This window comes from Dipodomys merriami, unplaced genomic scaffold (assembly GCF_024711535.1).
Source record: "Dipodomys merriami isolate MVZ:Mamm:240054 unplaced genomic scaffold, mDipMer1.0.p SCAF_114, whole genome shotgun sequence".
NCBI lineage: Eukaryota > Metazoa > Chordata > Mammalia > Rodentia > Heteromyidae > Dipodomys > Dipodomys merriami.
Window position 1 is genome coordinate 3,002,864 of NW_027202427.1, and position 12,538 is coordinate 3,015,401.

Consider the following 12,538-nt stretch of genomic DNA (forward strand, 5'->3'; position numbering starts at 1 on the left):
AGCCCAGTGCTACTGGGCAGCCTGCGCCCTGGCTTTATGCAGGGGTTTCTCCTCTGGGCCACCTCCCCCAGGAAGCCTTCCTGGACCCCCCCCCCCACACACACACATGCCTGAGACAGCTCTTTCCCACATCCAACACTTTCGAAAATGCCTTTGCTTACTTGTGCAAGAACACAACCCGTGCCAGGCTGCTCCCCGAGCCTAAGTGTCTACAGAGCCTGGGCCTGTCAATCACCCCTTCTCCCTGCCCTGGCACGGGCATGGCCTGGGCAGGCAGACTCCTTTCCAGCCTGGGTGTCCCCAGGACCTCTGAGCCCCGAACCTCCCAGGATGAGGCTGAACGACGCCCGCCCCCCCCCACATCCACTTGGGTTCGTTTTAGTGGAGGCCCCATGAGTTCCGCTACTGCGCAAACTCTGCTCACACTGCCCCCGCTTCCCGCAGATGAGAAGGGCGGCGGGCTCGAGGCCGGGACGCCTGCCTCAGAGCTCGAGAGCCTCGGTTCTGGACCCTTCTCCCACCCTGCCCTTCCCTGGGGAAGGAAGCGGGGCTGGGGAGACGGGTGCTGACAGCGTCACAGCGCCCAAAGCGAATGGGACGCCCGGCAAAGTCCTGCAGACACGAGGGGCGGCTGCAGCCGGCGTGGGCGCAGGCCCCGTCCCCGCGCCTCGGCGCACCAGCTTGCTGAGGAGCTGTGCGTGCTAGCTGCCCCCTCACAATCTGTCCAAGGTACATTTACCTAACCCTCAGCACACTTCCCCACGGGCACAGCAGGGACGCAGTCTGCCTGGGATTCTGACAGGAATGGTGAGATCTACCTTAGCACTGCCTTTGCCGGTGCCTGCAGCTGTCCATGGAACTCAGACCCAGTTTTGCATCCCGGCAATGAATCACTCAAGGAAGCGTGGACGACAGGCGCCCTCCATACAGGGCAGAGCACAGACGCACATCTAAGTCTGTGAGATTTTACTTTTTGGTCCTCAGGTGTCTCTGGTTCGGTTCGTGAATGTGAAATGCTTGGGGATGCTCCCCACAACTCTCGGGACTTAGCCATGGGGAATCTGCGGCGCAAGGCCGGCGTGAGCCGGGGAGGTCAGGGCTGAAGTGTGGAAAAGTGCTCTGGGAGGAGGGGCAGGCGTGCCACCGCACAGAGCTGTCCGCAGGGGTCCCCTGATAGAGAGGCTGGACCAACGCCCAGGAGGGGAAGGCCAGGGGACAGGAAGGGCTTGGCAGTGTGACCCGGGCAGGACAGGAGCCTGTGGGCCAGAAGTTGGGCCTCTGGGATGCTGGGGTGTTGGGCAGAGAGCAGAGAGGCTGCAGGAAGAGGTGGGGACTGGGCCACCACACCGGGCTCTGGACACCACATCTGGATGGCTCTGCCTGGCGGGGGTGGGGGGGTGGGGCGCTAAGGGCCTGAATCAGGGCGGAGACAGGATGTAGGGAGATAACCGTGTTCTTTGCGTACATAAAAATTTTCTATGTCGCCACCATTATCCTTGATAAAGAAGTAGTGATTTTCCGGCTCATGATCTTTTCCACACACTCACGGCCCCGTCGGATACTCTGGCTGGAATTTTTCCAGGATGGGCACGATGGCTTAGCGTTCAGCCCCTGGTGTCCGTCCAGCCTCCTCTGTCCACCAGCTGGGAAGCTCCGATGCGTTTTGTGGCTTCTGCCTGCTTCAGTGTGGCCCCCGCTCCGGCAGGCACCCCCAGCCCAGCCCCTCCTCCTCTCCTTGGGGTGGGAGACTGGGCCCAGGCTCGTCCCCACACGGCTCCATCCCTTCCCATCTCAGGCTGAGCGGGTGCTGGGAATGATGGCCTTGAAGCCCCTTCCAAGAGAGAGACAGAGCAAGGGGCAGACCGCTCCGCTTTCTCTCTGCCGTTTCTTAACAATGCGCCGTCTTGCCCAAGCCAAAGCCCTATTCTTTCCCGCATTCTCGCTTAGAAAGCAGCCAACAAAGGGCTTTTTGTCTCGTTGGCATTTTTTTTTGCAAGCCTCAGTTCATCCTGGATTTTAGCTCTCCTGACACTATTCTTTGAGATGAGCCTTTTGTTACACCGTTCTCTCCCTAGCTTTCCTGTGATAGGCAGACCCAGACACACACCCTTGCGCGCGCGCACACACACACACACACACACACACACACACGCACACACACGCACACACACGGTCTTGTACTCAACGCTGGAGACTTCACAGATCACCCACCTAGGCCCCCAGGGCCTGGCTGGAGCGTGGTGATGACCGAAGTCAGCACAAACCCAGGGACAGACGGGCTGCCCGCATGGCGGGGCGCGGGGTGTCAGCCGGGGCCCTGCCGCCCTGTTGGTGGCTGAATCTGAGCAGGACGTGGCGGGGGGGGGGGGCGGGTGGCCTCTGAGCTGTCACCCTCCCCCACAGCACAGACGCTGACCGGCCCCCAGGCCCCCAAATCTTCAGGTTGTTCGCTGTCTCCCCGGTTTCTCTGGGTAGCTCTGTGTGTCTGGGATCCTGGCACGCAAGGCTGGCAGGGGCAGCCTGTTTCCATCTGTTTTCCAGATCGCCCTATTTCAGCCTTATCACAGCCCACTGCTCGTTCTCTGACCAGTTGGCTTTAAATAGCAAAAGAGAAAAAACAATGCAATGCACTTTGTGGTTTCCAGTGAGATACCGTAAATACACCCAGATAATATTCCGGTGCCAGCCGCGGTGCGCAGGCGGCGGGTGGAATCTTTCGGGCGGCTGGGACACCGGCGCGTTTCCTCTGTCCCTGTTGCCGGGTGGAGGGCGTCGGCCGCTTTGGGCCGGGCCTCCTCCTCCAGGACCGCCTTGCCCTGTCCCCGGAGCCTCTTCACTCCGGGGCAACTCCGGGCTCCCAGGGCAAAGGTGAAGGCTGGGGAGGCAGAGCAGCATCTCAGCCAGGGTGGGAGCAGCCCAGCCTGCGCCCCGGCCACTTCGCCCAGAGCGGCGGGAGGCTTGAGGGGTGCACCCCGGATCCCCGACTCCAGTCTCTCTCCTGAGACCTGGCGACCCTGGGGAAACCTGAGCCTGTCATTCTGGGGGAAGCCCCCAGACTTTCTGCCCGGGCCTCTGATTTAGGGGCCGCAGAGGGCTCTGCCCTGTGGGTGCGCGTGTCGGCGCAGAGGGGCGGGGCTCGTGCGTGGTGTCGGGGAGCCAGGGCAGGGTGTGGTGGAGGGTCTTCCTGTTCTCCCAGCCCCTGGGAGGAGCAGCCTACCACTGAGGGGGTGCAGCCAGCCCCCTGAGAGGCCTGGCAGAGGAGGCGGGGAGTCGGGGTGCCCGGCACAAGGCTGGGCTGTGAGCCTCAGAGGTCCCATCACCCCTCAGTGCTGTGGAGAGGCGCCGCCCGTGGCCAGTGCACACCCACAGTGCACACGTCGGCTGCCCCGCGTGCCCCCACGCACCTGTGCCACTCACGTCTCTCGTGGGACACTCTGCAGCCCGCGCCTCTCCCTGCAGCGGCCCCCAGGAGGCAGAACCGGGAAGGGGCGGCCGGCGGCTGGGGAGGCGTGGCGCGGAGCTGGAGCAGAGCGGCTCAGCGCCTGTTTCCTCCAGGCGTGCGTCCGAGCTCTCCCGGGAGTCACCGCATCTCTCCCAGCCTCAGTCTCCACACCCTGCCCGGGGAGAGGGAAGGAGTTTGCAGGTGGATGGCCTGTAGGGCTTCTCACGCCTCGAGCACAACCTTAAGGTTCCAGGACTCTGCCCGTTTCTGTTCGCCCTCATACCCCGTCTCCAGCTGGGCAAGCCGCTGTGTTTAAGTGCTTCTAGCTGACAAGTGAACGCACCTCTTGACAGGACTTCGAAGCGTTGGAGGAGTCGTGGCCTTGGCCAGAGGAGTCCCTGTCCGGGTGGGGCTGGCTGAGGGCTCAAGGCCTCTTCCCTCGGGCGACGCGGCGGAGTCTGTCCTAAAAGGATGGCTGCAGAGTGCAGCACAGAGAGCCAGGCGGGGCGCCACCCGGCACGGGCTCAGCCCGCTCCCCGTCCCCCCGTCCTCCCACCCTGCGAGCCCCCCCAGGAGCCTCGCTCTTCTCTCCCAGACAGGGAGGCTGTTAGCTCACGAGAGGATGGACCCGCACGCTCTTCCAGCGAGCGGCTGGCGCAGGCGCAGGCGGGGACCCGGGCTGCCAGCACCGCCCGCCTTGTCCTCTGCACGCTGCGCCAGGTCCGGTGGCCCACCTCGAACACCTGATGGGAACGGTGGCTGGGACAGAAGCCCGGGGCACCAGTGCACTCCAACCAGGCTGCCAAGCATCACCTGTGCGGTCAGGCCAGCTCGGGGGACCCGGAGAGGCTGGGCGGTGCCCACCGGGATGGAGGCCGTGGGGGCCGTGTACAGAATGCCGGAAGCCCTGGGCTGGCGGTGGCCAACCTGCCCTGGCCCTGAGCCCGGAGGGAGTGGGACGCAGGGGCTCGCCAGGCTCGGGCCAGCTCAGACAGCACAGGTGCATGCACCCCTGCACCTTGGAGTCATTTAATCCCTGGGACAACTCTGCCACTTTGGGGTAGCAGGGGCGGTGAGCAGCTCAGCTTGGCCACCCTCCAGGGGTGCACCGCCCGGCCAGGCCCTCCTCTGTGCCCACCCCCGACCCCGTCCTCGTAGACCCCTCTCCTGTAGAGACCCGAGCTCTCCAGGTCTGTGGGGACCTGCCATCCCCAGTGTCTAGGGACATTTTACCGAGACAAGCTCTGTGCAGACTCTGCCGCCGGCAATTCGCGCTGCTCCTCACTGCCAGCAGAATAAAATGGGTCTGACCGTCCCCCCGTTTTACAGTGGAGCATGGAGAGGCAGCTGACCCGCCCTGGGCCCGGCCGCCATCCGTGGCACAGACCTCCCCGGCCGCCTTTCCTCCGTGCCCTCACCCTGCTGTGTCTCTGCTCTCCCGGGGCTGTGTTGGGAGCGCTGCAGTCTGTGGGGTGCTTTGTCTGAAGCCCCTCCAGGGTCTCGGGGAGCCGGTCGTCCGTGGCCTTCGACCTGTGGCCGGCAGTTCCCCGGAGGCGGCAGGTCCCCCGCCCTGCTTGCTGGCCATCTCCTCGCTGCCATGTCTCCTTGCATGTGTCCCCTTCCTGAGACGCTGCCCGTCAGGTGCTGGCTCTCCCTGCCCAGCCACACCCGCTTCCTGCCCTGGTCAGTCCCCCATCCCGAGCGCCTGGCCGGGCGTTGCTGGATCTTACACGGCATGCTTGATCTCACACAAGAAAGGAGTTGTCAGGTTTCACGACTACACCAGCAGCTCAGGCTGCGTGTGGCCCCCCGGGACAGCCCGTAGGTTACACCAGCACCGTGGTGCGCACAGGCTGTCTGTGAGTCTGGAGGCACAGCCCTGGGCCGGGGGTGGGGGTGGGGGTGAGGAGGTGGGCAGAGGGATGTACTGAGCACCTGACGGGCAGTGTGAACTAGGGCCCAGAGCCAGTGGCATCGCCTCCGTCCCTCTGTGCATCCCCTCTGTCCCTCCGTGCGCTCTGGGCCCGCGTCTCAGCCCCCCCCCCCATCACAGCAGCGTCAGAACGCTCCGGCCACACCTGCGTTGTCTGCTCCGGGGCCTCTTCCCCCAGGCGCCTTCCCAGAGAGCCAGTGCGCCGGCGCGGGGGCTGGGGGGCTGGCCCGGCGGCCCCTGGGGACCCTCCTGCACATGGCGCGCCCGCCCAGGGTCTCAGCATCTGTGTCCCTCACACAGCAGCATGGTGGCCTGGACCCATTTTGCGGAGAGAGAGCGAGGCCCAGAGGAGCCAAGGCCAGGTGGCAGCACACCGGCACCCGCCCAGGACCCGCGCTGTGGCTCAGGGGCCTCCACAGCCACCAGAGCTGGCCACGGGACACACGGGAACACCGGGCCACAGGACTAGGAGCTATTTTTCCAGCAGGTTCAGTGAGCCACGGCACAGGCTGTGAGGAGATCTATCCATATGCCCCATTTTACAGCCTGGTGAACATGGGGGGGGGTCACTGGCCACAATGACCCAGCCAGGGTGAGCGCCCCTGGAAGGAAGCCGCCCCCTGGCCCCTGCACACCGCAGCCTCCAGAGACACCGCTTCGGGGTGCCATGAGCCCTGGGCAGGTTGGGGTGGCCAGGGAGGGGAGGTGGTGGAGACGGGCTGGACTCCCCTCCCCTGGCCGCCAGGACCCGGGCAGCCGGCCTGTGCCCAGTCCCCTCCTGCGTGGCCGACTCCCCCGGGCACGCACGGAATGGGTGTGCACGTGACAAGTGGGGTTTCCTGGCCCGTTAGAAACGGATGCTCGCTCAGTCTTCGGGCTCACGATATCCTGAGCTCCTGAGCCGGCTCCATCTTCTCCCAGTGCCTGGGGCAGTGGCCCCCACGGTCAGCTCTACAGAGCCCTCTCCGCTCTTCTGCCCTCTCAGGGAGCCGCGAGGCCGCCTTCACCTACGCCATCATCGCTGCGGGCGTGGCCCACGCCATCACGGCCGCCTGCACCCAGGGCAACCTGAGCGACTGCGGCTGCGACAAGGAGAAGCAGGGCCAGTACCACCGGGACGAGGGCTGGAAGTGGGGCGGCTGCTCCGCCGACATCCGCTATGGCATCGGCTTCGCCAAGGTCTTCGTGGACGCCCGGGAGATCAAGCAGAACGCCCGGACCCTCATGAACCTGCACAACAACGAGGCCGGCCGGAAGGTAGGCAGCCAGGGAGGGCTGGCGGCCCTCGCGCCCGCGCTGCTGACGGTGCTGGCTGGTGCGGGTGACCCGCAGTGACTGGCAGGGCCCTGCCCTTCACATCCTTCTGCTAATGGTGTCGGTTGCTGCTGGTCCAGGATGTGTGTTTGGCATGTATCTTGCTGGCTACAGCAGAGGTTGAAGAACCAAATCCCCATGAAAACAAATGGGCGATGGCTCAGGAAGATAGGAGAGGGCCGCGTGTGGGCTCTCATCGCAGGGTCTGCGGGGGCCAGGGCTGCGGCCAGGGCTGCGGCCAGAGCTGTGGGATCCACCGCCAGGGCCATACACCGCCCAAGATCGGGAGCTCAGACAACAAAGGAGGCTGTCCCCTTGGCACGGCCTCTTCCGATATTCCGGGTTCTCTGCCCAGAGGAAGAGAGCCAGTGGAGACCTAGCACGTCCCGGGGTGCTGGCTGGTTGGGAAGGGGCTGGAACCCCTGTGCCGTGAGTAGCCAGCCCACCAAGAGCACGAGGACCAGAGTGTCGGTAGGCCACGGGCACAAGTCAGGGGTGAGGGGGTGGGAATCACAAAGCCCCCGGCACTGCAAGCAGCTGCACCGCAGCTATTGAGAAGGGGCCAAGGGGACACTAGCAGGCCTGGAGAGGTGCCTCGGGCACCCAGATCAGCGCTGCCCAGCGTGGGCAGTGCTGGACGTGGGCTCTGGAAGGTCTCGAAGGCCGCTCCATGCCCACCTTGGAGGGCTGTGAAGCAGCGCTGTAGAGAATGATCGATGAGGCAGGGAGCAGCTGGAGGGAGGCTGTGCAGAGCCACGGCCGGCCAGGAGCAAGGCCCATCCAGGGCCCCCACAGAGCGCCGGCCCATTGTAACCATGGAGGGGTCTGGGTTCAGGGTGGCAGGACTTCCGATTTCTGTGTGCAAGCCTGTCTTCTCTAAGCTGGTCTGTAAAAAAATAGGAAAGGCAGACAGGTGCTGGTGGGTCACACTTGGAACCCCAGCTACTCAGGAGGTAGAGGACAAAGCCACCTGGGCCAAATGGTCACAAGACCCCGTTTCAACAAAAAGCTGGGTGAGATGGCGTCTACCTGCCATCCCAGCTACAGCCGAGGCTGAGAGCAGGCTTCCAGGCAGCCTGGACAAAAAAAAAAAGCTGGTGAGGCTTCATCAACAGAAAAGCCTGGGTACACCGGCCATCGCAGCGCCAGGGGGACAAAGACGAGGATCAGATTTGACCTTAAACAAACAAACAAAAAAGAGCAGAGGGTGCTGGGGCGTGGCTCAAGTGGTAGGGTGAGCATCTGAACCCTGGTTCATACCCTAGTGCTGTCCCCCTAAAAAATGGGGGAAAGCGAAGATCAAAGATCACCACAGGAACTGGAAGATTCACACACCTGCCAACTACGGACAGGTCTGCCCACGTGGCCGGGGAACGGGGGGGGAAGCGGCGGGCTCCGCACCCTCCGTGGGCGTGTGGCCTTTCTCCTTGCCCCCCTGCGGAAGGCCGCACGGCCCAGTCACATGCGTGTAAGGGAAGCCACACTCCAACCCAGCGCCGGACCTCCGCGCTCGCATCCTGTCTCCTCGGCGCTGCCGTTCTTTCCTGCCCCTTCAGGGCAGAAGTGAGGGGGAAGATGGCCAGCAAGGGACGCCAGCCCTGGCATCCCCAGGCTGAGCATGCCTGTCAAGCAGGAGAGTTAATGGCAGAAGGAAGTCGGGGTGGACGACACTGGAGCTGCCGAGGCCTCTGGATGGGCCTCCTGGAGGAGGTGGCCAGAACAGGAGGGGGGTTGGGCTGAGCAGAGCAGAGAAGGGGCCTGGGGCTTGGTGTGGGGACAATGGGTAAAGACCCGGAGGAGGGGATTGGTGGTGCAGAGCGATGCACACTGGGTGATCTGCAGGTCGGCAGTGGGGTGGCCTGGGGCCGCGTGGCCCGCGGGGTCACCCGCCGGGCCCGGCAGTGGGCGCGGTGTGCTGCTCGGGTCTCTGCCCATCCCAGCCTCTTCTCGGCGGCTTTCTGCCCGGGACCGCCAGCTTGCCAAGGACAGAGATTCTGGGTGTCTGGCACAGCAGGACCCACACCCTGGCGTGCATGGAGAGGGATGAGCGCCTGGTCAGCCGGAGCGGGGAAGGGCCAGGGGGGTCATAGAACCTCGTATGTACATCACCTTAAGGATGAAATAAATTACATTTCAAAAGGAAGTCATAGAAGGGACTGGGAGAGGACGCAGGAGTGTGCCGTGGGCCCGGCCCGGCCTGGCGCAGACACGCCCCACGCTGCGTGGGGGACCCTTGGTGGCTTCCTGGAAAAGCAGAGCTCACCCAGGGCTGTGTATTCTCCCAGCCCGTGCAGCGGGGGACCCTGGGCACACCAGGCAACTCCAGCCTGGCCTACTGGTAGAAATGGAGGCCCGAGAAGGCCCCCACTTGTCCTCAGGCCCCAGCAGGGCGGCTCTGGACGGGAGCACAGCGGGAAGTGGTCTTCCTGCCCCAAGGCCTCCCTCTCCCTCCTGCCACGGGGCTCCAGGACCCAGACACCCGTCGCCTGGGTTTGGAGTCAAGTGAGCCACTCACGGCCACGGCTCTACCACCTCTCCGGATCTCGTTTCCCTGACCTGCAGGGGTTCCTCAGTATCCTCCTGCCCTAGGCTGCCATGGGGGCTGTGTGCTGGGGTGGGGGTGTGTGCTGGGGTGGGGGTGTGTGCTGGGGTGGGGCTGTGTGCTGGGGTGGGGGTGTGTGCTGGGGTGGGGGTATGTGCTGGGGTGGGGGTGTGTGCTGGGTGGGGGCGTGTGCTGGGGTGGGGGCGTGTGCTGGGGAGGGGGCCGCTGCATCCATGGCTGGGCTGGAAAGGATCACACAGTGTTTATAGCTCGCAGCTCCACTTCTGCTTTGAGGAGACAAGTCTCAACCTGACTGGGACTGGGTGCGTCAGCCGCTGGTGCAAAGTAAAGGGGCGGGGAGCCCGGGGAGCCCGGTGCCCACCCCCACTGGCAGAGGAGGAGGAGTCCACAGGGCCACTCAGGCGTGGGTGCCAGGCCTGGGGGGCTGATGTGGCTGCAGGCCGAGGCCAGACCCTGCTGGGTCGGGGCAGGCCGCCCTTCCTTAGCTTCTGTGGACGAAGGGGTGATACAGGTCTGAGAAGGGCGGTTTCAAGACCTCGAGCCCTTCCGGGGAGGGCTGGTTTGGAGGGTGCGCTTCGGGGGCACGCCAGCCTGCTGGCTGGGGCCACAGACGGTCAGGACGGCTCGGGTGGTGAGGAATCAGGACCCGAGCTTGGGAGGAGGGGAGTCCGCAGCTCTGCGTGGAAATCTCTGGATGGCAGAGTCTTGCGTGTCTTTGAGGCCTCTCTTGGGGCGTGGGGAGGTGAGCTGGCTCCTGCCCCTGCCCTCAAGACTGGCCGTCGGGGAGTCAGGGAAGAGGGAAGGAACAATGGCGCGGGCTGCACATGCTGGAGAGCCAGGAGCCACGAAGGACCAACAAGGCACAGGTCCCGTGTGCGGTGTCTGAGGACTGCCGGGGGGACGCAGGGGTCCCCCCCTTCCCCGCGCCCTCCAGAGAGCCAGCAGCACAGAGAGGGCGTGTCGGTGAGAGGCAGGCAGAACTGCAAGGCACGCGCATGCAGAAGACCGTGGCTAAACCCCCAGAACCAGAAAGCAAGCACGAGGTTCTGAAGCAGCCCGGGAGGAGGTGCCCCTGTGCCCAGGACAAGTCCTTGAATGCAGCCCAAGGCCTGCGCTTCCTCCTCAAGTCTTGTGCCTAGAAAGCACTTGGTGAGGGTGGGCGGTGGCAGGATGCTCCTCCCTGGGGCGGGCAGGTGGGGAAAGGCCTGGGGGGCAGTGGGGCCACAGAGGGGCCGCGCCCAGCCTGGGCCCGGGCAGGGGAGACCTGTGTGGGAGGGGGCAATGCAGCGTGGGAGCTGGGGGAGCTGCAGCTTGGGTGCGAGCCCACTGGTGCCCAGTCCTTCCTCGCTGAAGGGAGGTCCTGGCTGGGGCAGCTTCCCGGGGGCCGCGGGCAGGAGGTGGCGGCCAGAGCGCGGTCTCTGCAGAGCTGCGGGAAGGGGGAGCAAAGCGGACAGCGCAGCCCGGGATCCTGGGCTTGCACGGTGGCGGCGTAGAGAGAAGCCAGGCTGAGCTTGCTAAATCAGCATGCATTTGTTGAGCAAGGGGAGGTTTCCTGGTGACACTTGCACACGTGTACGTACTGTTTTCCAGCCAACCTCAGTGGCTCCGCTCTGCCCTCAAACAGCACCAACAGGGCTCATTGTAATATATTTATAGGTCCAAACAAACCACTCCAAGCCCGGTCACCTGTGCTCACCCACCTGTTTCTCCCGCCCCTCCCCGCTGGGAGGCTGCTGGAGGCCAGGGCCTCTGGCTGTCTCCTGCTGGGGGGCGTTACCTGCTGGAGCTGGGCTGGCCCAGGCTGGGATGCGCGGTGCTCGGGGAGGGTGCACTCCCGTGCCTGCCCAGCCGCTTGCACACGCACACGGAGGGCGTCAGTTGTGTCCCTTCCTGCCCAGTCCCATCTGGTCTGGGTGCTCAGGGAGCCAGAGGGCCTAGCTGAGGCCCGGCTCTCCGTGAGGGGCTCCTTGTATGGTTGGCTGGAGAGAGGGGACGGCGGTGGCATGTCAGGGGCACGCAAGGCGGCCCCACCTTCCGGAAGCCAGCTGCAGGGCCAGGCGGGACAGGGCTGCTGTGCCCCCCACAGCTGGGCAGAGGTGGATTCTCTTCTCCAGAACAGACAGGCTCCGGCAGCCAGGACTTGGGGAGGCTTGGGGCAAACCCCGGTTTCCTGGGGCCGCGGCTTTCCTCTGCCCCGCAGCCTCGCCCAGGCCGGACCTGAAAGGAGGACACGGAGTTCTTAGGTCTCCAGCTGCGCCTGCTCGGGCCTCCCACCGCACACCGCCGCCAGCCGGGCCTGTCCCTGCTCCGAGGGCTGCTCCGGCACCTTCCCCGGAGCCCCTTCCTGACTTGCCTGCCTCAACTCATCACCGCCCTCACCTGCTCCAGGTGACGCTTAATGCAAAACGACCCCTGCGCAGTCCTCAGCGTACTTGCCGCTGTCCGCTCCACCGCGAGCTCGCAGCACCAGGGCAGGGGCGGCCCGGGCCACAGCTGTGTCTGGTAAGGGCTCAGATTCGCTGAGAATGCGGGAAGGCATGGCCGGTGGCTGGCTTTCTGGGAGTCTTCCTCAGGAGCAGCATCGCTGGACATAATGGAGGGCTTCCGTTCAGTCTCCATGTGAGATAACCAATCATGTGCACTGTATGAACGGTGGGCATACCGGAACGTGAGCCCTGGCCTGAGTGTCCGTTGTAACCAGGCTTTCGGTAGGTTTAAATAAAGTGCGCGCTGAGATACTGTAGGCAGTGCTCACGCAGGCCAAGAATGGGGACGGCTGTGCCCCCGCCCGGTGTCTCCAGAGTAACGGCCTGCAGACCCCATAGCTCCGCCGGCAGGGAGCGATGCCCACCCCGCGGCCCGCCCCCACCCCGCCGCCCGACAACCGCGCGTCTGCGCCATCTTTCTTTGTTGGTGGTGGTCGTGGGGCTGAACTCTGGGCCTGGGCGCTGTCCCTCAGCTCTTCAGCTCAGGGCGAGCGCTCTACCACTGGAGCTACAGCACCACTTCTGGTTTTCTGGTGGTTTATTGGAGATAAGAGTCTCTTGGACTTTCCTGCCCGGGCTGGCTTTGAACCTCAGATCTCAGCCTCCTGAGTAGCTGGGATTACAGGCGTACATCATCTTTCTTATGCTGTTAACCTTCAAGAAGGCTGTATGTAAGTGGAAGTGTATGTAACACAACCCCTTTGCCCAGCCTAACTCCCTTAGCTCACTCGAGCTGTTCCTGTGTTGGTAGTTCCTTTTTTTCCCCCAAGTGAGGGGCCTGGGCTTTCACAGTGCAGCAG

At 64.4% G+C, this 12,538-nt stretch overlaps 1 protein-coding gene across 1 annotated transcript in view; it reads left to right on the forward strand.

Annotated features, from left to right (window-relative positions):
- Positions 1 to 12,538, forward strand: part of LOC138822674 (protein Wnt-7a) — a 45,021-nt gene that overhangs the window by 7,338 nt on the left and 25,145 nt on the right. The window contains exon 3 of the mRNA XM_070015455.1: positions 6,361 to 6,632. Coding sequence (XP_069871556.1) covers positions 6,361 to 6,632 — 272 coding nt within the window. The remainder of the gene's footprint in view (positions 1 to 6,360; positions 6,633 to 12,538) is intronic.